The 27,281-nt window shown below is 37.6% G+C and overlaps 1 protein-coding gene across 1 annotated transcript in view; it reads right to left on the reverse strand.

Moving 5' to 3' along the window:
- Itpr (Inositol 1,4,5,-trisphosphate receptor) overlaps positions 1-27,281 on the reverse strand; it is a 244,336-nt gene that overhangs the window by 154,456 nt on the left and 62,599 nt on the right. Inside the window, exons 5-6 of the mRNA XM_089091077.1 lie at positions 7,454-7,714; positions 335-512 (exon numbers count right to left, since the gene is read on the reverse strand). Of these exons, the coding sequence (XP_088947203.1) occupies positions 335-512; positions 7,454-7,714 (439 nt within the window). The remainder of the gene's footprint in view (positions 1-334; positions 513-7,453; positions 7,715-27,281) is intronic.

A 27,281-nucleotide genomic window follows, 5' to 3' on the forward strand; every position in this document is an offset into this window, starting at 1 on the left:
AGAGAACTGTAGAATAAAAGGAGAAAGAGCTCACTCATTTGACACATTCATCTCAAATGATAATCACTTTATTAGGACGGGATATTTTGAAGTTTTATCATGTAGTAGAGCATTTATGGAAGTATTTCTCGGTACAAGGTTTCATCCTCCAGATCCCTTGGGAGGAGGAAGATTTCTTTTCCTTCAACGAAAATACAAAAAAGGGTATTTTACCTTTTATATATATATATATATATATATATATATATATATATATATATATATATATATATATATATATATATATATATATATATATATATATATATCATGTCAATATATTTGTTGCACATACCTGTTGCTCGAAGGAATATATAATTAACATCCTTGTATTTATCGCATGTTAAGAATCTCTCTTGCTCTGTGTGAAATAAGCGAATAACGTCGCCTCCTTTCAATATTTCCTCCTGGTTATCTTGGTAGTCAAGGAACAAATTGATTTTCCACGGTGTTGGAGTGTTTAAAACATTCACCTATAAAAAGATATAATGAACAGAACAAAAACCTTGAAGTGCCAAGAGCATCAAAAGAACATCCTTCTTTGCCCACCGATCCATCTTATTCCCTGCCCCTCGACCGATTCATACTAGAAAATCGCAATTTTCTAAAATTTCTCTTTTGGTTGTTCCAAAATTATGATGTTTTTAGGCGAGTAATCCTCCTGAAACCTGGTGTCCACGTCTGTGGACATCCCCGTAAAATATTTTTTGTGCAGGGGCCTTGCCATCTAGCTAAGGGTTCGTCGTTTCAACGTGCTTTTTGGACCTGAAATGCCATCTGTGACTTTTTTCTGAAATTATCTGCGACTTTTACTGGTGTTTTAACAAACTAGAAAAGGCTAAAAAACAGAGATGAAAACAAGCAAAGGTAAGATAAAAGAAAAAAAAAGAAAGTGGTGAGAACGAGTTGTGAGAAAAATCAGGTGTACTCTCTTGATTGTAGACAGTACTTAGATAGTTTTGAAAGAAGTTAGTTTGATAAGTGTCATCTTTCGGAACTTGGAAAACCTCTATGTCCACGTCTGTGGACATGCGGTTCCAATCGATTAAAAAGCTAGGGTTGATTTTTGTAGTTCAAATCTCGATTCTAATGGGGATAGCAGAGGCCAGTGATTGTTTTATTTACTAAATTGGCAGCAACTTATAAGTTTTAAGCTTACTGAACCTCTTCATTCATTGTAGTTTCCCTTGATGACGCCCTTGGAATGCTCGATGAGAGCGACTTGGACCTCTCTGATTTAGATGATGATGAGGAATAGATCGAAAACTACTCTTTGTCGTCTTCAGACTCTGATGGTGAACCAACTGTTGCAACCATTCCGTCATCAAGCAGTTATGCTGTTCTTCCAGATGTTGAAAATGAAGAATCTGATGATGATGTACCCTTAACAACCCGTGCCAAACGCTTGGAGGCTGACAAAATAGCAGTAATCTTGTCGTGGAGGACGCTTCGACGGTTCAACTATCGTCATGGCACCGACATGGGTCCTGTTCGCTTTCAGGAGCACGACAACTGGAGTCCAGAACAATTCTTTTTGCAATATTACCCAGAGCTTCTTCGAACGTACAGCTTTTTGCATTAACTACAACTACCAGTTGGCCCACCACAAAAGCTTGAATGTAACTCCAGACGAGCAGAAAATTTTTGTTGGCATTGTCATCCTTATGAGGAACCTTAAGTTTCCTCGGATCCACATGTACTGGTCTGGGAAGTTCAGGGTGGAAGCCATATTGCAAAAGATGAGTCGAGACAGATTCTTCACAATCCGGTCGAATCTGAAGTTCGTTGTTGATTCGGAAATCTCAGACGAAGAAAAAGACAAAACAGACTTTGGAGGGTGGAGCCGATTCTTGAGAAATTCAGGAATATCTTTCTCCAGTTGCCGCGTGACAGGAACTGTTCAATCGTCGAACAGATGATACCTTTCCAGGGCATGTCGACTCTCAAGCAATATGTCCCCAACAAGCGCAATCCGGTTGGATCAAAGAATTTTGTCCTCGCCAGCTCCTCGGGGCTGATACTTGACTTCCAAACCTACCAGGGAGCCACCACCTTGGGAGAAGAGCTGAGAGCACATGGCTTGTCAGCTGGGATCGTACTTCGCTTGTCTGAGACCCTACCATGAGGTACATACCTCTATTTTGACCGATTCTTCTCGTCTGTTAAGCTCCTCGACATGCTGGCTGAAAGAAAATAAATGCGACCGGAACTATCATGAAGAACCGTTTGGGCGCCAACGGCCCAACGCTTTTTACCGAAACAGAAATGAAAAGAAAGGGCAGAGGAACCTCTGCCATGTCTGTGCTGCGCTCAGATATAAAAGTAGCGGTGACCCAGTGGTATGATAACAAAGTGGTTCTCCTGTCTTCAAACTGCAAAGTCATAGATGAGGAGAGAGGGGTCAAACGGTATGACAAGCGCCAGGGGTCTTACGTGCAGGTCAAATGTCCACGAGTAGTCTCCCACTACAACACCAACATGGGTGAGGTCGACCTTGTAGACCGCATGGTTAGCTATTACCGGTTTGAGACGCGTACTAAAAAATGGACTGTGCGTCTGTTTCACCATTTTGTGGATGCTGCACTAGCCAATGCATTTCATGAGCTGAAAGGCCATGACCCAGAAGTTTCTGGTGACCTCAAACAGCTCAGTGACCTTCGTTTCAACGTGGCCGAGTGTTTGCTCAATTCTGGAAGCTCGTAGTCACGAGGTCAAGAAAATAGCGACGAAGAACTCTTGGGTGAAACTAAGCACCGTGTTTTGAGCGTGAAGAGGCCTATCCCTCCACCCCATGCCAGAACAGCACAGCATCTACCAGAATTTTGTGACTTGGCGAACGCAGCCCGATGCAGAAGACCTGGATGCTGCAAATGGTCAAGATGAATGTGCTCGCAGCGTAAAATCATTCTCTGCTTGACACGAGACAACAACTGCTTCAAGAAATTTCATAAAGAGTAATGTTTTGTTTTCAACGTTTTGACAAATCTTTTTTCATAGACGAAACAGTTTTTTACTATACTTTTAGCTCGACAAAGACCCAATGTCCACACCTTTGTACCTCCTACAGAGGGAGAGACGGGGGGTCAACTTTTTCTTTTAGTTGATCAATGGTCAAAATGTTTTTTTTAAGTCAACTACAAAGAAATGAACATAATCGGAAAAGTATTTCTATGGTCAAGTCTCAGGAGGATAATTCTTATTAGTAATGCCACGTTGAACCGCGTTTTATTTATTTAGATTTGGCAACCACTATTACCTAAAACAGCATAACAGCCCATGGAGGTCTTTTTGTTATAAATTGAATTCCCGATTTTTCCTATTTAATAATATATAATCAATAACATTTTAAACATATATGGTCGTGTAAGTTTCAATTTAACCAATTCAAAAAATCAGATTTCATTGCCACCCTACTTGGTACATTAAGCTAAAAAAAAAAAAAAAAAAAAGTGTAGATTACAAGTCCAGCTTAGCCAGCCTGTGACACTTTCGTTTAAGCTTCATTTTCTAGCCTGAATTAGCGAATATTCCTTTGCTTATCTAGCTCAAGTAAACTTAACTAATAAAGCTTTTTTTTTATTGTCCAAATAATTTCAAGAAGTTGTTCATTGCAATTTGAATTGGAAGAAACACAGTGAAATTACATCGTCCAAGGCAGCAAGAGGCCTGGGTTTACTTCGTCGTTTTCTTGATTTTTTCCCAGTCTTAGATTTAATGATTTTTTATGGTAGGATTATCCAACCTTATATTGTATATGTGTGTGCTCTTTGGGCGAGCTATTTTTATGCTAATTATAGAAATATCTAGACGATTCAGAATAAAGCAGTTCGTCTTTTGGGGGAATTTGCTAATTTAGTGATTCACTTATTTGTTATTCCCATTTTAAAATTTTGAATGTTGGTCAGTTACGGGATCACCAGTTATTAACACTGGCATACCAGTGTTTAAATGATGTATCGCCAGCTCGTTTTGTGGATATATTTCTATAAATTCTGATTATCATTCTTATAAAACAGTTTGTGGTAACGAACTGTAAGTAAGAAGCGACCCGGCTCAATAGTAGCCGAAACTCTAAAAAACGGAATTTTGATACCAGTAGATACATCAAAAGAATCAAATTTTAATGCTGATTCCAAATATATAAGTTTCATCAAGTTTAGTCCTACCCATCAAAAGTTACGTGCCTAAGAAAATTTGCCTGCTTTTCGAAAAAAGGTGGAAACACCCCCTAAAAGTAATAGAACCTTAATGAAAATCACACCATCATATTCAGTGTATTAGAAAACCCTACTATTGAGGTTTAAAGCTCCTATTTACAAAAATGTGTAATTTTGCATTTTTTGCCAGCAGAAAGATCACGGTTGCGTGTTTATTTTTTTTTTTTTTTTTTTTTTTTTTTTCCAGGGGCGATCTTGTTGACCTAGTGGTCCTAATATATTGCGGGAGGACTCGTTCAAACGGAAATTAAAAGTTCTAGTGCCCTTTATTAGTGACCAAAAAAATGGAGGGCAACTAGGCCCCCTCCCAAGCTCATTTTTTTCCCAAAGTCACCCAATCAAAATTTTGAGATAGCGATTTTTTCAGCATGGTCGAAAATCTAATAAATATGTCTTTTACGATGACTTAATCCCCCACATTTCCCAGGGGAAGGGCTGCAAGTTATGAACTTTGCCCATTGCTTACATATTGTATTGGTTATTGGGAAGTATACAGACATTTTCAGGAAGAATTTTTTTCTGGTAGGGGGGGCTGAAGGAGGGGTTACTCGGGAGAATCTTTCCGTGGAGGACGTTTCTTTGGGGTAAGGGATATTTCTATGAAGGGGGCGCCGGATTTCCAAGCATTATTTAAAATACGATCAGAAATAAAATTTAAAAAAACAAGTTTTTTCAACTGAAAGTAAGAAGCAACATTAGAACGTCATTAATTGATGGGAAGGGTGATGTGTACCATGAGTAAAATGCGATATATTTAAAATACAGGATTCTTTCCTTCTAAAGATGATTCGGGCAGAAATTAAACGTCCCCTAACTGAGTTCAAATACCACTTCCAAGAGTCTAAATTCTTAATCAGCAAAAAGAGAAATTGCGTTCTAGCTTCAGTCAAACAACGACCCTAGTCGTTTAAATTTTGCTAAGATAATTAGTAGCAAAAAAATGCTATGCACAATATTTCTAAGGAAGTTTAAATGGCAAAAAAACCGTGTGAATGCTTGAATCATCAAAAATATTTAAAAGAATTCATTGGACGAAAGATTTGCATCCTTGGTCCTCTTGGGCCAATGGCGAGCAGTCCCCATGGTGCAGGACTGAAAACCTATGTTTGGTAGTGGGGTGGATGTACTTTTTGAGAGGATTAGAAAATTAGACCTAGAGAGATTCAGACGAAATTCTTATATTCTTGTCACCGTTATTGTCATTGAAGTGACCCGTTGCTTGCAACTAAGCATGCAAGTTCAATAAATCTATTGTCTTTTTATCTGTGGTTATTTCATCTTACACGTCTGCACCTAGCCTAATAATAGATAATTAGTTCGTAAGTCTCCAAGGTAAATGCTCCCAAAGGAATCTGATCTCCAGATAGCTCGAGAAAAAAGAGGCCACATTTTGTCATCCCTGAAAACACCAAAAGTCGTCATTGTAATGGCTTAGAAAAATGTTTCTAACCCCTGTTTGCCTATAAGAATTCGTATCTCTTAAATCCGATCTGATCGTGCAGTGGAAACAAAGCTCTGAGCCGACAGAATTCCGAGTTCGATAAATCTTAATTCCTCTTAACTCTTTACATAACATATATATATATATATATATATATTATATATATATATATATATATATATATATATATATATATATATATGAATGAAACAAAAATTATTTGCATGAATTTTTTTTAGTACCACGACACTTCATTAATAAAAGTACTTTCTGCTTTATTACTGATGCTAAAGCAGCACTGAGCATTATTCATAGGCATGGCGCCAAAAAATACGTTACACTTACTTCTTTAAAGCATGGCGTCTTTGACTCAGTTCCTCATTACTGGTATAATTTCTAATATAGACCTTAATTAATCATAATAAACAATTCAGTTTTTCTTGCAAAATTCTAGTGTTAAGAATTGCAGAGAGCAATATTTCAGTGCTTCTAAGAGTTCCTCCAAAGGATGGCTTCGTTCATGATTTTTCGTTAACATATCTTTGTTCTCTTGCAATGAGCGAAATTCTGAGACGCAAATGATCTCAGACAAAAATAACGAAGGTAGATGATATCCAGACGTAACCCCTCCGCAAAATAGAACGTGTTAGATGGTTCGACAGGGTACGGAGCTGGGAGATCTTCCAATCCTTTAAGTTGCTACCCCTGTTTGAGCAGCTCGAGACTCGATCAGTAAAAAAAAAAAAAAAAGGTAAAGGATGCGGCACTAGACCCTTAAGGTCCAAACCGGCGGTGCTGATCTCCGTTTCGTGGCCCTTCAGCCAGGAAGTGCAATGGGGGGCTGGGGGCCAGCCAACCTATGCTTTCGCAAACCCTTCCTGTTTTACCTTCCCCAGATTTCTCCAGGTACCCATTTAGAGCTGGGTTGACTCTGGCTAAGCTTACAGGGTCACACCACTGACCCGCGTCCCAAACTAAGAAACTGACCACACCAGGGATCGAACCCGAATTCACGGATTCTCTACTTCACCTGCCCACTCAAACACCCGCCCAACTCATTCTCGAATTTGACCCAACTGCAAACGGCCTGAAACACCCCTGAGGTGGGTCACACACAAGATGGGTGAAGGTGATCTGCATTTGACTCACTTCTCGGAGCATTGACTCTAAAGAAGCTCCAATCATCGCCCAGGACATCCGCTCGGAAACGACTAACGGTACTGACGAATAGTTCCCTCGAAGCTGGTGACGTTGCCGAGGCGGAGCTCTAAGTTAAGAATTCTGAGACATTAGATGATCATACTAGTACACAAAAAGCTTTCTGCAGATGCATTTTGTAAATTTGGCCCTGACCACGGTCTTTTACAGTTCTTTTCGTAGTTTAATTTAATTGCTAGTGTTTGTTGAGTTTTTTTTTTTGTTTTGTTTTTCTTTTTTATTATTATATAATCCACTTGTACTACTTTTTGTTAGGTGTGGGTAATAAATGATTGATTGATTGATTGACTGGATTAGATTTAGTTTTACTCGATTATTTTTGCTTGCTGAATAATGGTTTTTCCTACACTGAGTAAACTGATTTTTCCGTGTTTGAATTACTTGTTGATTGAGTTAATAACAATGAGCGATATATTTTGAACATACAAAAAATTTGTAACGTAATAAAAATAAGCTACATTAAAAAAAAAACACTACATTAGCCTACCCAAACACGTTTAACAAATTAATTAGTTAACAAATAACGTAATGTACTTACTTCTTTGAAGCCTGGCATGCCAGGCAAGTCCATAGAAGAAACGTGAAGGGCTTGGTGGCTCTTACCAACTGGATCGAAAACGACGGGCTCTCCTATAACAATATTCTCACCATTCGACCTAATCTTGTAACAGGGTGAAATATGAAACCACGATCCTTCATTTCCTGAAGAATCTAGATAAACTCGCATCGCGTTCTTCTCAACTGAAGCACGTAATCTCTTATTCACTGTTAGGAACTTGTTGGACTTTAAATGGAGTAGCTGAAAAGGATAATGGTAAAAGCTTTAGAATAGGGCAATAAGCAAAATGAAACTAAGAATAAATTAAAAATAACGTTAGAGGAGAAAGGCATGGGGAAAACAGGAGAAAATAAGGGAAGGTATAGGTATAACGGAAGATATAAACGACAATATGGCATAACATCCTATCAATTAGAACAGGTAATCTTTTACTCACTGTTTGGACCTTGTTGGACTTTAAGTGGAGTAGCTGAAACGAATAAAATCAAGAAAAGGAAAATGCAGGTAAGATGATAAAGGTGAAAGGATTAAAATAAAGGCAAGACAAAATAAAACTACAATTAAAAGGTTAAAAGGATAAATTGAAAAATAACATTAATATGCTAGATTTGAGAAGTTTGACTTCAAGGGACTTGTTTGGACTCAAATGGAAAACTTGAAAGGACAAATTTAATAAAATACAAACTTATAACTTAGTTTCGATTTAGGCTGGGTAGTGCAATCAGCTATGGAAAGAATGTTTTTTAATTATCGTATAACTGAAAAGTGCATATTTTTATGCTTAAACTGAAAGAGGGAGGGGGCGGTTCCAAATCCAATACTTTAACTTAAATTGTTCGGTTCTCATAAATTCTCAAAATAATCAGTTATATAATAAATAATCCTTATCAATAATGGGTAACACTAATACAATAAATAATTTTTCGAAGTACTGAATTTGCAAAATTTCTATTTTTAAATGCGCCATGCCCAAAATCAAGGAGTTTTCAAAAAAAAAATTTCCAAAAATAAACATTTTCCAAAAATCTTCAAAATTCGAACAGAATAATAAAGAAACCGACAAGAACTATATAAAACTTCGATTATATATGCCAATAGAAAGGTTCACAATAACAGGCGAAAAAACTACAGGCGAAAATAACAGGAGAAATAACAGGAGAAAAAACTAATTGAAGTATAAACTAATAAAGACATCAAGAAGAATAGCAATTTGACACCATAAAACTGTTGCTATTAATTCAAAAAAGGATGATAAACCAAAAAATCATGGAAATTTTGTTTATGCACGAATATCACAAAACGAATAAAAGGGAAATGATAACAAAGTATAGGCAATAATAAATGTACTTTGTACTTTGTATTGCAATTTGACACCAAAATTTTCATTATACAAACTAAAAGATGAATTTTAAACAGTAGAGCCAAAAATTTCGCTGTATTGTAAATCTAGGAAGGCGTTGTAAAAAGGGTATTAGGCCTATAGGGGTCCATACATTGAATAACAGTAAAAGACAATGCAAAAGATAAAAGACACGATAAAAATCAGCAAAGATAAGCAAAAGATTAGAGAACTAGAGACGTATAAAAGAACAAGAACGCTAAATAGCTGGGTTACTTATACATTGAACAACCATCAAAGATAATGCAAAGGATAAAAAACCATGATTTAAAAAAGATAAAGATAAAACAGATGTAAAGAGGGAGCAGGCGTAATATAGCTCTCGATTAGAGCAATCTTGCGGAATGCTATTGATTTATAAACTTTTTAGATTGATCGACTGTCTTCGACAGTCCAATTCATGAGATGCTTCTTTTCTATATCCTGGAAAGATTCTCTGCTTCTTAGAGTCGACAATGTTTATACTTCGTCTTCTGCTTTCCAAAAAGTTTTTGTAACAGTCTTTGCACTTAAAAAATTATCAATCCAACAACATATTTGCATATGGTAGTGGGTTAGAACTTAGCACTTTAATTTACAAGTGCATAATAGCGCAAAATTAATTCTTTAATTTGATAATTCAAAGGATTATTCGTTCTTTTTCATAAGTTTTATCTTTTATTCTTCTATTTTCTTTTTGTGATCCCTTTCTCCTCAATAGCCATGTGGTAGCACAGCGGATTGATGCTCAGCTTGGCAGTTAGATTCGAGGTTCAATTGGCAGGACACGGGGTTCGATTCCCGCTGCCGCAAGGTTGGGCGACAGGCTTGACACCTGTCCCTATAAAATAAACCAAGCAACTGAAACGTATATTTGACGCCCTTATGCGCCATCAACGGCTCTAGAGCAGAGGTTCTCAAACTTGTTTAGATACTGTACCCCTTTTTACTCACAAAACATTTTAAGTAACCCTTTTCAGTAACCTATATTAGTACTTTTATAGAAAACGGTAAGCGCGCGACAATTATATTGAAAATCAGACAGGATAAAACCCGGTATTTATACGAGACGCTGTATAAAGATGTGCATTACAAAGGGTTTCTCAACCCGGGAACTATATTTAAACTTTAGTTTGTTGGGGTTTAGGGGGACTAAAAGATACCTAAGTTGAGTTGATTAGGTTAGATTACTCTACGTATTTAATATATGCTATGCTTTACACACCCCCCCCCCCCTAATATGCAAATATATAGACCGAATTTGTATCTGAACTATTATGTTTTCATCCTATTTTGTTTTATTTCATTAACCTTAACGAAACTTCACTTTTCGCGCGCTTACCGCTTCATAAAAATTACCCCGATATTAAGTAAACTATAGCTAAAATATAAATAACATTGCCAGTCCTAGAGTTAGAGGGTTTTTTTTTTTTTTTTTTTTTTTTTTTGGCCGGCCGCATATTCCCTAAAATATTTTGTGTATCCCCAAGGGATCATGTGATGGTAAGACAGCAAACCTTAGTGATTATGTTATAGTAAACCGAATACTGGCAGGATCAAGATAATATACTAGGGTATATAGGAGTGATGTTATTGATGTTAAAAGTAAAGATCGCCCACTAATAATGTCTCGGGTTAAAAGCTTAAATTTCGGAAAGGTAGCTACCCTAATGGAAATATTGACGTTGGTACACCCCAGGACAAGAATTTGAGAAGAAATTTCCAGGAACAGTTGAATACTAAACTTAAGAGTTTCAAATATGACAACGTGGAAGATGGTTGGAATAATTTTCGAAAAATAATTTGTGAAGTTGGTGAAGTTGTCTTAGGGAAAATAGCTAGGACTCCAGCTAAGAATATTAGAGAAAAAGCTTTATGTTTAACAGAAAGGGGAAGGGACTTGTACAAGAGTTATCTGAGTGAAAGATCATATGAAAACAAAAGTAATGTAAAAAAAGTGGAAAAAGCACTAAAATATGAACTAAGGAGGAGTGAAGTGGAGGCCATCGATAAAATTGCCGAGGATCTGAAAGATGCAGCTAGACGGCATAATAGTAAAATATTGTACTGGCATGTGAATAAATTAAGAGGTAATATCCAATCTGGTTTTGTCCCAGTTAAAGATATGAACGGGGCCATAATTAGTGATAAGGAAAGGGTTAAAGAGAGATGGACAGAACGTTTTGATAATTTGTTAAACCGAGATAGAGTTGCAGGAAAAAATATAAAGGAAAACAAAAAGTTTGTGATACCTTGGACGTGAAGAAAGATCTTTTTTTGTGAGGAAGAACTAGCGACAGTACTAAAAGGATTAAAAAATAATAAGGCTCATGGTGCTGATACTGTGGTAAGTGAGTTTCTTAAATATGGTGGCTCAGGTTAGTAATAAGTTGCTGAAGATTATGAATATGATTTGAAAAAAAGGAAGTACCTGACAGTTTTAAGAAAACCTTAATTAAGCCACTTTATAAGAAAGGTGATAAGGGTGAGTGTGGTAATTATCGAGGCATTACTTTGGTATCAGTAGGTAGCAAATTACTTAGTAATATGATACTTTTTAGACTGAGATGCTGTAGACAAAGTTATAAGAGAAAAACAGTGCTGTTTTAAAAAAAAGTAGAGGATGTGTCGACCTAATTTTTACTCTCAGGTTAATAACTGAGAAGTGCCTGAGTAGTCAAACACCTTTGGTCCTCAGTTTTATAGATCATAAGAAAGCCTTCAATTCTGTTGACAGAAGAGCTTTTACAAAGGTTTTATCCTTGTACCAGACCAAACCTTTACAAAGGTTTTATTTTAAATACATTAAAATGATTAGTGCTATGTACGAGAATAACAATTGCCGCGGTTAAGGTAGGATATGAGGTTAGCAGCTGGTTTTGCATTAAATCAAGAGTTAAAAAAAAACGGTTTAGAAGAATAGGAAGGTAAATTTGTAAGCCAAGATTAGAATATTGGAAGGTACAGCGATGACAGTGGTCAAATATGGCTCTGAAGCATGGGCACTCCGAAAAGCGGATGAAAATTTGTTAGATGTTCTCCAGAGAAATTGCTTACGGGTTGTGCTGGGTACCCGACTGACTGACCGTATTTCAAACAGTAGGCTGTACGAAAAATGTGGTTCAATACAGCTTTCTAGAACAATAATGAAAGAAAGGATGAGGTGGCTAGGGGAAGTTGTGCGGCTGAAGGATGACAGATTGCCGAAGATTGTCCTATTCGGCCAACCCTCTAGGGCTAAACAGAAAGCAGGTAGTCCCCGTCTGGGGGTGGGAGGACGTCATAAAGAAAGATTTAAAGTACATAGAAACTTCCTGGGAGGGTGTAAAAAGGGAGGCTTTGATTAGATTGGGATGGAAGAGGAGCGTGCGTAGCTGTGTTGGCCACAGGCGGCTTAGCGATACAGTGTGTTGTTAGTAGTAGTAGTAACAAGCTATATCAGAATTTACTAGATTAGTTACTATTCATTCTATAGCTTATGTTGCTATTCAGTTGTATGTTACCACAGTAATTACTATCTACTTCAGTTGTTTTTTCAGTAACTCCGTATTAAATTTGGCTTTCTTATGAATTCGTAAAGTTTAGTCTTGTTTTTGGTCCGTTCACAATGAGATTTTACCAACCACGGGATCTAGCTAGCGCTATTTTGACCCAATTAGATTTTTCATAGAATTTTCGGATTGGCTGAAAAATTCTACAAAAATTCCTGATTGGTTCAAATTAGTGCTATCTAAATATCGGTATTAGTAAAACTTCATTGCGAATGAAGTTTTTGTGTAAGCAAAGACCTTAAAATACAATTGACATGAAAAGCACTTTTTCAAGCGATTTTGTCGAATCTAGCCCACAAACATATTAATTTAAGTTTAAATAGCATGCATTTCCTGGATATATCCTTCATCCATATAAAGGAAAAAATATCGATATTGAATGTTGGAATATAAATAGCAATATAGCAAACAAAATTTGAAAATTTTATGCCTATTTTTGGCTTTTCTACCATCTACCGGTAAACAACAAGCAGTAAAGATCCAACATAAAAAGTTTTCGCATATGGCCGAGAGGAAGAATACCGCATTGAATCCAACCATTCATATGTACTTAGTGCGCTCTAGCATGCCTTATCGGCTTAACACTAACTTTCTACTACAGCTACTACTACTACTACTACTAACAACTCATCGCAGCACCAACCCACCTGAGGCCACCACATGAGAAAGCTTTCGATTCTGTTCACAGAAGAGCTTTAACAAAGGTTTTATCCTTGTATGGTATACCAGACAAATAAATTAAAATGATTAGTGCTATGTATGAGAATAGCACTGCTGCGGTTAAGGTAGGAAATGAGGTTAGCAGCTGGTCTTGTATTAAATCAAGAGTTAAGCAGGGTTGTGTTCCCTCTCCCTTTATATGGATTTTGTCTTAAAGAGCACAGGAAAGGCAATGGGAGACCACAGAATCAAATGGGGAGGAAAAATTCTCCAGGAATTAGATTTCGCTTATGATTTAAGCATCCTAGATGAAAGTGTGAGCAAAGTGAATGAACTTTTAGAGGTTTTGCGAGTTTCAGGTGCTAGAATAGGTTTCACAATAAATGCGAAGAAAACCAAGTCGCTAAGGCCTGGAATAAGATAAGTTGAAAAGGTGACGTTGGGTAATGAAAAGATTCAGGTAGGAAATGAGGTTAGCAGCTGGTTTTGTATTAAATTAGGAGTTAAGCAGGGTTGTGTTCTATCCCCCTTTAAATGGATTTTTTTGATGGACTTTGTCTTAAGGAGCACAGGAAAGGCATTGGGAGACTACGGAATCAAATGGGGAGGAAAGTCTCCTCGACTTAGATTATGCTGATGATATAAGCATTGTAGATGAAAGTGTGAGCAAAATGAATGAGGTTTTAGAGGTTTTGCGAGTTCAGGGTGTTAGAATAGGTTTGAAAATTAAGGTTAAGAAGACTAAGTCACCAAGGCTAGGAATAAGTGGAGACATAAAAGTGACGTTGGGTAACGAAAGGAATGATCAGGTGGGCATCATTGCTTACCTTGGTAGCATAATTAGTAAAGACGGTGGGAACAGTGAAGATGTTAAATAGCCAAGGCTCAGGGTATTTTTTCACAGTAAAAAAGTTTGGAAGGATAGGAAGATAAGTTTGTAAACCAAGATTAGAATATTGGACGGTACAGTGATGACAGTGGTCAAATATGGCTCTGAAGCATGGGTGCTCCGAAAAGCGGATGAAGATTTGTTAGATGTTTTCCAGAGAAGTTGCTTACGGGTTGTTCTGGGTACCCGGCTGACTGACCGTATTTCAAACAGTAGACTGTACGCAAAATGTGGTTCATTACCGCTTTCTAGGGCAATAATGAAAGAAAGGTTGATGTGGCTAGGGCACGTTGTGCGGATGAAGGATGACAGATTGCCGAAGATTGTCCTTTTCGGCCAACCATCTAGGGCTAAACGGGAAGCAAGTAGTCCCCGTCTGGGGTAGGAGGACGTCATAAAGAAATATTCAAAGGATATGGGAACTTCCTGGGAGGGTGTAAAGAGGGAGGCTTTGAATAGATTGGGATGAAGGAGGAGCGTGCGTAGCTGTGTTGGCCTCAGGCGGCTTGGTGATGCAGGGAGTTGTTGGTAGTAGTAGTAACAAGCTATATCAAAAATTACTAGATTAGTTACTATTCATTCTTTAGCTTCTGTTGCTATTCAGTTGTAAATTACAACAGTAATTACTATCTACTTCAGTTTTTTTCAACAACTCCGTAATAAATTTGGCTTTCTAATGAATTCGTGAAGTTTAGTCTTGTTCTTGGCCTGTTCACAATGAGATTTTACTAACCACGAGATCTAGCAAGCGATAATTAGACCCAATAAGATTTTTCATAGAATTTTCTGATTGGCTGAAAAATTCTACAAAAAATCCTGATCGGCTCAAATTAGTGCTATCTAAATCTCGGTATTAGTAGAACTTCATTGCGAACGAAGTTTTTGTGTAAACAAAGACCTTAAAATACAATAGACGTGAAAAGCACTCTGTCAAGCGATTTTCTCGAATCTAGCCCACAAACATATTAATTTATGTTAGACTATAAACAGCATGCATTTCCTGGATATATCCGGCATCCATATAAAGGACAAAACATCGATATTGAATGTCAGAATGTAAGTAGCAATATAGAAAACAAAATTTGAAAATTTTTTGCCCATTTTTGGCTTTTCTACCATCTACCGGTAAACAACAAGCAGTAAAGATCCAACATAGAAAACTTTTTCGCATATGGCCGTGAAGAAGAAGAATACCGCATTGAATCCAACTATTCATATGTACTTCGTGCGCTCGAGCATGCCTTATCGGCTTAACACTAATATTCTACTACAACTACTGCTACTACTACTAACAACTCACCGCACAACCAACCCACCTGAGGGCACCACATCTACGCACGCTCCTCCTCCATCCAATCTATTCAAAGCTTCCCCCTTTACACCCTCCAAAAAGTTTCCAATTTCCTTTCAATCTTTCTTTATGACATCCTCACACCACAACCGCGGACGGCCTATTTTTCGCTTAGCCCTGGACGGTTGGCCGAAAAAAACAATCTTTGGCAATCTGTCATCCTCCATTCGCACAACGTGCCCTAGGTATCTCAACCTTTCTCTCATTATAGCCCTAGAAAACGGGATTGAACCACAACTTTCGTTAAGTCTACTGTTTGAAATACGACAAGTCAGCAGAGTACCGAGAACAATCCGTAGGCAATTTCTCTGGAAAACACCTAGCAGATCTTCATCCGCTTTTCGGAGCGTCCACGCTTCCGAGTCATATTTGACCCCTGTCATCACTACAGCTTCCTATATCAAAGTATGAGCAAAATTAAGGAATTTTTAGAGGTTTTGCGAGCTCAGGGGGCTAGAATAGGCTTAAAAATTAATGTTAAGAAGACTAAGTCACCAAAGCTAGGAATAAGTGAAGTTGAAAAGGTAATGTTGGCTAATGAAAAGATTGAACTAGTGGACAACTTCACTTATCTTGGTAGTATTATTAATAAATAATTTCTGAGACCACACTGGCTAATCATGATAAAACAAAAAATCGCGAAGAAAGGAAGAAAACGAGGACAATTTACCCTTTCACCGTTACTAGGAAAGGGTCGTCCAATTTCATTTTTGTACTTTCATTTTAAGGTTTGGTTTTTATATTTTTATAAGTTTATTCTGCACTGATGATCATCAATTAGAGGCATTGACCGAAATATATTCATTGTTTTTCAATTTTTTAAAATGATGTTAATTTTCATCGTTTCATTCCTTTCTTTGCAATTTTTGTTTTAGTATTATTAATAAAGACGGTGGGAGCAGTGAAGATGTTTAAATAGAATAGCCAATGTTCAGGAAGTTTTTTCACATTTAAAAACGTTGGAAGAAAAGAAAGTTAAGTCTGCAAACCAGGAATAGACTTCTGGAAGCTACAATGATGACAGGGTCAAATATAACTCGGAAGCATGGGCGCTCCAAAAAGCGGATGAAGATCTGCTAGATGTTTTCCAGAGAAATTGCCAACGGATTGTTCTGGGCACTCGGCCGATATTTGTCTGATATATCATACAAGATTAACTTCATTAAACTCTTCTATCAATAGAATCAAACGCTTGCTCATAATCTATAAAACTGAGAACCAAAGGTATTTGATAACACAGGCACTTCTCAATTATTGACCTAAGAGTAAAACCGCACTGTTCTTCTCTTGTAACTTTGTTTACAGCCTCTGTCAGTATAAAAAGTATCATGATACTAAGTAATTTCCTGCGTACAGAGAACAGACTGATACTTCGATTATTACAATACTCACTCTTATCACCTTTCTTGTACAGTGGATTAGTTAAGGTTTTCCTAAAATCGCTAGATACTTCCCCTTTTTCAAAAATCATATTCATAATCTTCAATTCCTATTTCTAACCTTAGAGCCACCATATTTAAGAAATGCATTTACCACACTATCAGCCATAGGCGCCCATAAGGGGGGGGGGCAGGGGAGCATCGGCCCCCCAGGATGAATGACACTGCCTTACATTTGTATTAATTTAAAACTTTTCCCACGAAACAAGTTTCTCAAAAAAAGTAAAGAGCTCCATTAAGCCAAAAGTTGGCAGAAATGAAGTCAAATAATCTTCCAAGCAAAAATACGGTTTGTCCTGAGCGTTGATTTGTCTAAATCAGGACCCACTTGATAACTCCACTAACTAGTGCCAGAGCATACGGCTGGCATATTCTAAGGTAGGGCTTTGCAATTTTAGTAGGCTAGCTGAAATGGAATTATGAACGATCAATTAGAGGCAACCCAATTAATATTGGCAAAGTTGAAAAGTGTTGAAGAAAAGTTAAAATTTCTTAATCCCATCCCTCTCAAAGTTGATAATTTATTGACAGATTTCCAAAGTCTGGCTACAAGTCTTTCTGATCAAATTAGTGGGAAATGTTCTGCAGTAGACGTTAATGCGAAATGATCGAGATTATTAGCAGGGAACTAGCGTCTAGCACAGCAAGAATAGAAAGAATAGAAAAGGAACAGAAAAGATGCAATCTAATCCTATATAATTTTTTCCCGACAGTAAGAGGAAAGATATCTAAAAGAAGATCTTATTACGTGTTTTACCTGTGTGGTGCCCCATTACCTTACTGTAGCTTCCGATTATTCAGCTAGTGAACGACTCGCCCGAGGGAAGCTTATACCAGTTATGACACAAGCGAAAGAAGAAAGTCAGTTAAGTTGATGTTAAGTTGAGGGGTGTGAAACTTTTCTTGAAAATCGTTTATTTGTGTACGATAAGATAAACGACAAAGGGAAAGAAATAAAAAAGATTGAGGAAGCCATAGTCCGTGAGTCAGGGAATTCAAAGGAGAGTAGAAGTGATGTTAGCATAGTTGACAGAGAAAGAAATGAATCAGTATCCTCCCAGGAATGAGATTCTACCATCACACCTAGAACCACGATGAAAAGAATCTGTGACATGGTGGTGAGCCCAAATGACCAGGATAGTCAACCTAGTGCAGCATATATTTGACAGAATAGTGGAGAAGATAAAAGAAGATCTCGTATTCGTGGATGTTATGATGACAGGGGGCGGACAGACGGCCTTCAAACGTTGGAGTTTGGTGACCGGGGCCCGGCTCTTAGACGGTATTCTGTTGATCGAAGTTTCTCTGGTGGACATTTCGAGGGTAATTTCAGTGCTAAAAATAGTCAATAGCGGGAGCTGGCCCATGGGTAAAGTAGTACGCGCATTAAATTGTTGCAGCGGAATATCCAAGTTCATAATGATGATAAAATGAATGATTTATTTAGGCTAGACGATTATGTTGTTACCAGCTTAGTTGAGACATGGCAGAATGTGCCAGTATTTAAAAATGGTTTTATAAGTGTCCATGTTTCAAGAAAGAGAAGCAAAATTAATCGAATTTATGGTGGTGTTACACTGTTGATTAGGAAAAATATATTTAGTGCATGTGACAGGTTAAAATCGTTATCAGAGAATGTGATTTGGTTTAAGATTATTAAAGGAATTGTTAAGTTTATGATTTGTGCGATGTATATCCCTCCGGAATCATTTAGTTAGTTGGCAGGAGGACACGTGGAACATTTTGTATTCAGAGGCGTTTAAGTATAAGAACTTGTATAAAGATTACAAGTGTATATTTTTAGGTGACTTCAATGCATACACAAGCGAGATTTTGGAGAAGTGGATTGATCCTTTGCAGGCTGAGGAAGAGGATGATGGTATGAATGATAAAAATATGCAAGGAGATTTGAAGATGTATGGAAAAAAGACAAGTAAGGACCGATAAAATAATTGGGGGACAAGTAAGGACCGACAGAAAAAATAATTGGGGAACTAAACTTTTAGATTTTTGTGGAATCGAGAAGTTAGTAATTTTAAACGGGATGTTGGGAAAAGATAAAGAAAGGGGGATTTTACTTGTTTTGGGGTTGGTAGTCCCAGTGTTATTGATTATATTTTAGTTGACGTGCCTTTGATCGGCATGTGAGGACTTAGAAGTTCTGGGAGTTGTGGGGTCTGATCATCAGCCTATTGTGGCATATATATTGGTTGACTGGGCTGTAAATAGGAATGAAGGGAATATTTGTGTTAGTAATAGATCTAATTTCATTAAGAAAAAATTGAAGTTGAAAATTTTGGGGAGGATATTGTGGTTAAATGGTTAGAAGAATGTAGTTCAGAGGAATTTAGAGCTAACCCAAAGAATCATAGAGAATGGTCAAGTGGATAAAGGCTCACGACAATTATGCCAGATAATAGAGAATTTAGAGACTTATAACTTAGCAAATAGAGGAATAACGAAAAATAAGAAGAAGGGATTTTGATGATGATTGTGCAGAAAAAATGGAAATGGTGGAAGCACAAAGAAAGCTGAAAAACAATAACAACGAATCTGTTCTTCTGGTATATCGACAGAAGCGGAGGGAATACAAACATACACTTCGAAGTAAGAAGAGGGAACAAGATAAAGTCAGCACCTTAGAAAAGAAGAAAAATTTTGTAACAAAGGAACCAAAAAAAAATTCTGGCAACTAGTACGAGGATCTATTAACCCTTCTACTACAGAGCAAATACTGGGAGCTGATACCTGGCCCGAATACCTTGAATCACTGGATAACGCAAAGGATGGTGGACTGGAGGATTTATCGCCGAGTTTAAGCCAGCATACGTGCTACCCATTCAGAGAGGAGGATTACAAATTGTTATTACCAATTACGCACGAGGAGATTGGTAAAGCCCTGAAGTCTATGAAGGGGGGATCTCCACCGGGGACAGATCGGACCACGATGAAAATTTGGAAGCGGGGAAAATCATATTTCGCTGCAATTTTGATTAGCTTATTTTCAGTTTTGATAAGTTCGTGTAAGTGGCCTGAAGAGTGGAGTTTGCCAGTTATGATACCATTATTTAAGAGGGGGGATGGGTCTCATCATAACAATTATCGAGGAATCCATTTAAGGAATAGTTTACCTAAGTTATTTTGTAAGGTGTTAGACTTTAGACTAAGGAGGTGGATGTTTTGGATAAGGTTCAGGCGGGTTCTAGAGAAGGCTTTGGGACGACTGATCATATATTTAGTCTGCAGGCTTTAGTTAATAAATATACCAGTGCTAAAGAATGAAGGTTTTACACGGCATTTATAGATATTAAAGGGGATTTGTTTGTAGGTTTCTATTAACGGAAAGTTTGTTAGAGATAGGTTTTAGCTCAAATGTATAGGTTTACTAGAGTAGTTGTGAGAGTTGGTAGGCAAATTACAAGGGTAGTTAGAGGATATAAAGGTGTTTAACAGGGTGACACATTGTCTCCTAAATTATTCACCCTGTTTATAAATTCGGTTGTAGGGTTTATGGAAAAGAAGGAGGCGCCGATGGTGAGTCTAGATACTATTTCCATTTGCATGATGCTGTTCGCAGATGGCATTGTTTTGGTTTCCAATTCACCAAGGAACCCTTCAGAAATTACTTGATATTTTAGAGGACTATTTGGACAGGAAAAAGTTAGAACTTAATGTGGATAAAACCATGGTGTTAGTATTCCGTAAATATGGTAGACTTGGGGAGGATGTTAAATTTACTTTTAAGGGTAGAAGGGTTAGATTAGTGGAGGAGTGGTCATATTTAGGTGTTAAGTTTGAAGCGAAAAATATGGTATTAAGAAGTCAACTTAGAGATATTAAAAAGATTCAAGTAGTTAAAGCAGTTTTCTGGGCTAAAATATTAGGTGTAATGCACTATGGTTCTGAGGTTTGGGGGGTATGTGAAGGAAGATGCTAGAAACAGTGCAATTAGGATGTTATAAGAGGTGGCTAGGGATAAGTAAGAATACAAATAGTTTAGTAGTCAGAGGTGACTTAGGTTTTTTTTTTCTTGAAGAAGTCTTAGGCTAATTAACATGGTTAGGCTTTCTGAAAAATTTTAGTGATGCATAGAGTGCAGGTGATGAAGGCGGCTTATTTAGAAATGCTGAAGGGCAGCTCAGTTAGGGGGTGGCCGAACTAAATTAAGAGTGCATTAGATCAGTGTTGACTAAACCATATGTGGGGGGATGGTTTAGGGCTCGAGGATATGGGGGACCAAGTAAGTAGATTAGTTGAAAGGATTTTGCAGGACCAAGAAATACAGGCATGGCAGTCCCAGCGTTCGCTTTCGAATTCACTGGGTCTTTATTGTCGGTCAAAGGAAACTTGGGGTGAAGCTTCATTTTTTAAGGTGGGTTTGAATAAAAATGAAATAAAGTTACTAATTGAAATGAGGGATGATAGTTTACCATTTGGCCAAAGAATAAAGTTTATCAGGAGGAAAGGTCAAAGGCTGGTCCTTATTTTTGTCCAGTTTGTGGAGGTTTAGATGAGAGTGTTTATCACTTGATGTGTAAATGCAAGGAGCTGAGTAGCCCTTTTTGGATGCATATTCTTTTTAGATGATTGGTTACAAAATAGCTATCTCACAGTTTTGTTGGAATGTGCTTGAGGAACAAAGGATATCAGGGAGGGGGGCTTTTTTCTCTCCATCATGCTAGACTCTTAAAATGAAACTAGAACTATACATTTCCAATCAAATGAGCCTCCTCTAAAGTTCAAAAGACCACCCCTTCATGAAAGCCTTACATGCCCCCGGGGCATAGCTTACAACCCTTACCCCCACTTACAACCCTCTGGGGGGTTTTGTCAGCCACAAAGGCCGTGTTATGAGATCTTTGGACCATTTTTGAACAAGTGGCTATCTCAAAATTTCAATCAGATGCATTTAGGGAAAAATATGACGGAGGGGGGGGGGGATATAGCTGTCCTCCAATAAATTTGACTCTTAAAAATGGCACTTAAACTTCCAATACCCAATCCAATGATCTCCCTCCGAAGTTTATACGACCATCGTTTCCATAAAAGCCTTTTATGCCCTCAGGGCATAACTTACAACCCTGGCCCTGCGGACTTTGGGGGAGGGGTCCTCATCCTCAAAGACATAATTTCTGTATTTTTAAACTACATCAAACAAAACAGTTATTTGGAAATTTTGATTGGAAGTGTTTGGGAGAATGATAGGTGTTGGGGGATGGTTGCCCTCCAATCACTTTTGACATTAAAGAGGACACTAACCCTTTCAATTTCCAGCCAAATGAGCCCTTTTCGAAATTTTTACGACAACAAATAGTCATTCTAAAATTTCTATCAGATGTGTTTTGGGAAAATACGACGCGTGTGTGGGTGGGTGGGGGTTGGTGTATTCTCCCTCTGATCACTTTGACTCTCAAAAAGAGCACTATAATTTCTGACTACCAATCCAACGAGCCCTCTCCAGGGTTTATACAACCCCCGTTTCCATAAAAACCTTATATTTCCCAAGGGCGTAACTTATAACCCTTGCCCTGAGGGCTAGGGGGGGGGGTCATCCTCAAAGAAAAAATTTATGGACCTTTCAACTACGCTGAACAAAATGGCTAAAAAATTCTGACTAGACGTGTTTGGGGAAATGTGTTGTGTAGGGGGGGGAGAAGTGGCTTACCTCCAATCACTTTAGACTGTTAAAAAGGCCAGTAGAACTTCCGACTGACAATCAAATGAGCCCCCTCCGAGGTTTTTAAGACCACCCTTTTCTTGCCCTGAGGATTGTGTGTATGGGGGGGGGGTGTCATTTTCAAAGTCATAATTTCCAGACATTTAAACTACGCTGAACAAAATGTTTATTTCAAAAATTGAGATTGGATATGTTTGGGGAAATGATTGACAGGGGGGGGGCCCTCCGTGAGCTATTTTTGACGTTTCTATGACATTTCTTTCTATAAGAAGTACCCTAGTCTAAAAAAATAAAAATAAATAATACATTGTGCTCATATCGCACTTTACTTAGGCGTGATATGATGATTTGTTTTGAGATTTCTATTATACAGCATTGGAAGTCCCGATTAGACGAGGTAAGTCCCCCCCCCCCAAAATTCAGCCTATGGGCGACCATGCTATCAGAACCTGGAGTTTTATTATTTTTTAATCCTTTTAGTACTGTCGCTAATTCTTCCTCATAAGACAAATCTTCGCTCACGTACAAGGTATCACAAACTTTTTCATTTTCCTCTATATCTTCCTTCAACTCTATTTTGGTTTATTACAATCTCAAAATGGTCTGCCAATCTCTCTTTAACTCTTTCCTAATCACTAACTGTGGCCCCGTTCCTATCTTTAACTAGGACAAGTCCGACTCACTCTCAATTTCTTAAAATTGTCAGTACAATATTTTACTATTGTGCCGTCTAGCTTTATCTTCCAGATCCTCGGCAATTTTATCCATGGCCTGCCCTTCACATCTCCTTAGTTCATATTTTAAACTTTTCTCCACTTTCTTTACATTCCTTTTGTTTTCATTTGATCCATCACTCAGATAATTCTTGTACAAACCCCTTATCCTGTCTATTAAACGTAAAGCCTTTTCACTAATATTCCTAGCTGAACTCCTAACTTTCTTCCCACCATCAGCACCATCAGCAACTCACAAATTGTTTTCAGACAGAATTGTTTTCAAGACCTAATCAGCAACTTCATAAATTGTTTTCCAAAAATTATTCCGTCCATCTTGAACATTGTCAAATTTTCATTCTGGAGTCTACCAAAATCATAACTTCCCGGGAGGTAGTTACCCTTCCAGAATATCAACTTCAAGTTAACCATAGACACTGCTAAATGGTGACCTTTACTTGTAACATCAATAACAGCATCAACAACATCTTGTATTAATCCTGACAGTCTTCGGTTTACAATAAAATAATCAATAAGGATTGCTGTCAGTAAACATAACTAGATTGTTATACTTGCGAAATTGCAACAGTCTGTAGCCATTACTGCTTTATTTTCCTACACCATATTTACATAGGCTAGGATACCATCTATCCGTATTTTTTAACGACCTGGGTGTTAAAATCTCTTAGTAAAAATACCATATTTCAACCTGGGACCCTCTCTATTTGCTCCTGTAACTGAAAGTAAAATTCATCTGAGTCACTAGCATATCTGTCAGCCGGTTCTACAGGGCCATATACTACTATAGCTGATACCCTGAGCTTTTAGTCATAAAATGAGCGGTTAGTATTCTATTATGAATACCTTCCCAGCCTAAACAAGACTTAGCAGCTTACTTATTCATCATGAGCCCTACTCCCTGTCTATGTGCCCCATCCTTCCTGCCCGAGTAAGTAAATTCTATATCACCTAATTTCATGTTTCCTACCCGTCATTGGCACCCATAAGGGGGGTCGGAGGGGGCGCCAGCCCCCTCCTGGCTGAATGATGCCGCCTCATTTTTATATTTTGTTGTGGGATTTCTATTATACAACATTAAAAGTGCCAATTAGACCGGGTAAGCCCCCCTCCTGGAATTCAGCTTATGGGCACTCATGCTACCCGTCGGTTGTGACTTTCTGAAACTCCTAATAAGCCCAGTTCGAATCGTCTGAATTCATCAGTCAAAATGTCGATATGATATTTATTTTTTAAAGTCGTAACATTCCAAGTACCGATTTTTATATTCTTTAAATCTTTGAAATTATTTTGGCCTCAGGAAAAGCAAAGGTCCTGGATACCAATGCAGGACGGGGACCAATACATCTTCCCAAGTATAAAACGAAGCGCTTAAGCCGGTTTAGAACTGGACAGCAAGAAGTCCTTGGGACCTCCAGTATTAATGAAGGCATTGTGCAATACTGGGCCCATCTTGGTTACAAAATGGTTTTCAGCACTTGGCGATGCTCTTCTATCAACAAAAGTTGAAATCCTGTACAGACAGTCTCAAGTCTATTACCTACGACTCATTATGTATTCGTGCCTACAAATATTTTGTTATTACGGGGAGGAAACCCATAGTATATAAAATTACTCAAAAGAAGTTATTCAGCCCAAAAACGCATACCAAAATAGGTCAAGCCCAGAAGAACTATCCATCAGTCAGAATCCCTTGAGAAAGGGCGACGGGCGCCACTCCTCAAGTGGGAATAGAGTTGACCGCAAGGTCCCCAGTCTTGCAAGTACCCTGAAAGGGTCGAGGCAGCCCTTTACAGAGACCGTTGTCCATAGATATGGGTCTTACACCCTGCCGCAGTTTTCCTCCTATAGAAGATCCTCCCACGATGGAGTTCTGCATCACCATGCAATTTAACCCATTACTGGGAGAAGGTTTGTAACTCACGAGATGTGTGCACACACCCTTTGAGCGTACATTTGAGGGGCCTTCTTCCTCGTCCACCTGTATTTATGGCCCCGGGTGAGGGTGCTCCAGCTTTAGCATGAGCCCCAAAGGACAAGGTCCCCCCTTGTTCCGTGCCTCCTTTGGAGATAGCCTACATATCTATAAAAGTTCAAATAGGGATAAAATCCTTTGAATAGGCAGTGATGATGATAACAGTGACAGAAATTCACAAAAATACCAGGTATTTCGGTCACATATGCAGTGACCATCATCGGTAGTAAAACAAAACTGAAACAATTTAAACAATAGTTTACATACAAAATCAAATAAAACTACATATTGTTTATTTCTATAATTTTTTTCAAAGCAAAGGCGGAAGCTAGCCTCTTTGACCTTCTTGGATTCGGTTGATTAGCATTCAATGATATAACATTTGGACAAAGGTCAACTACATTGGGTGAATTGAACTTTACTGTATCAGATTTTAATAAATTATCGTAGACAGAATTTAGCCCAAATTCGCCAGTGCCACGATTCAAAGCAACGTTCTTGAATAAGATTTTCTTTATTTCAAGAGTTCCACGAAAATCCATAGAGATCAAAGAGACAGGGCAAAAGTAAAATCTTCAGACTTAGAATCTTGCTTTAAAGCCGAAGAAATAGAATCTTCTTGCTGTAAATGCAGTAACAATCTCATTTCCAAATTTTGGTAAGTACATCCCACATATCAGCTTCCACAAGGACATAGGATCTGATAGACCCAAATTTGTTGCCCCAATGGAGTTAGATCCTTCCCAAAACTTAAAAAAAAACTACCCAAAGTATCATTACTCTTTAAAGCTACCCTTAGACCATTACTCTGTAAAATTCTTTTAAGTTTTTCACTTAGCCCGGGTACATATGGTAAGGAACAAAAAACATCCTTCTCCCAAATTGTTTCCAAGGCTTCCTTAGAAATATCTAGAAACCTTTTTCTTCTTTTTGAAAAAAACTGGTTAATTAGCCACTCTGGATACATGTTGCCTATTAGTTTTTTCCTTAGAAAAGACAACTCCTCCTCAAAAAATTTTGGAGAGCAAATACTAAGTATCCGGTCAGTTAAAGAATTGATCAAATCAATTTTTACTTGGCCAGCGTGACCGGAACTATAAGACAAAAATCAATTGTTATTTGTCGGTTTTCTGTGAATTTTAAAATCCAGACTATTTTCATTTTTTAAAAGAAGAAGAACAAGAAAAGAAAGTTTACCATCTTCTTCTAATTCAGCAGTAAACTTTAAATCCCCCGTCAAACAATTAATATGTTCCAAAAATCCTTTTAATTCCTCCTCCCCATAATCCCATATTGAAATTATGCCATCCATATACCGGCCTCAAAAAAAATATGTTTTAAAAAATATGAATATAACGCAATTGTTTCAATATTCTCCACAAAAATATTAGCTAAGAAAGGAGATAAGGGTGTCCCCATAGGTAAACCACTTACATGTTCGAAAAACTCCCCTCTGAATTGAAAAAAAATAAGAGAACTTATTGTACAACCTTACTAAATACATAATTACAGAAACTTCCAAATCTGTTTTGCCACTAATCAAGTCCAAATTTCTTAAGAGCTTCCTTTTTAGAAGAGTTTTGGCTGGTTCTACATCAATATTTGTGTACATTGATACAATATCGAAGCTTGAAAGCAAAGAACTTGAAGAAATTTCAACTTTTTTCAATTCGAAGAATTGTTAATGTACGAAATTTGTGCAGAGAAAAGTGGTTTACAGATTGACACTAACCAATTGCTCAAAACACTTGTTGGTGACCTTGTACTTGACACAATTGGTCGTAATAGTAGGTTAGCATTATGAATTTTGGGAAGTCCATATAATTTAAGGCACAAGGAACTGCGTGGCAGGCATTTGCAATAAAGTTGAGGTGTAATTTTTCCTTCATCCTTTAAACACCCTAATTCGTTCTTAAACTTATTTGTAAGAGTCTGTTGGATTATACGATAGCTTCTTGTATGTTTTTTCATTATTTAATAAACTTCTCAAAGAGGCTAAAGAGGTCAATGAGGCTAAATTCCGCCTTTGCTTTGAAAAGAATTAGAGAATTAAACAATGTGTAGTTTTATTGGATTTTGCATATAAACTATTATTTTAAATTGTTTTAGTTTAGTTTTACTACTGATGACGTTCACTGTATATGTGACCGAAATAT

The sequence above is a fragment of the Artemia sp. Qi Xiang Cuo genome, chromosome 6 (genome assembly GCF_049724085.1).
Source record: "Artemia sp. Qi Xiang Cuo chromosome 6, ASM4972408v1, whole genome shotgun sequence".
Taxonomy (NCBI): Eukaryota; Metazoa; Arthropoda; class Branchiopoda; order Anostraca; family Artemiidae; genus Artemia; species Artemia sp. Qi Xiang Cuo.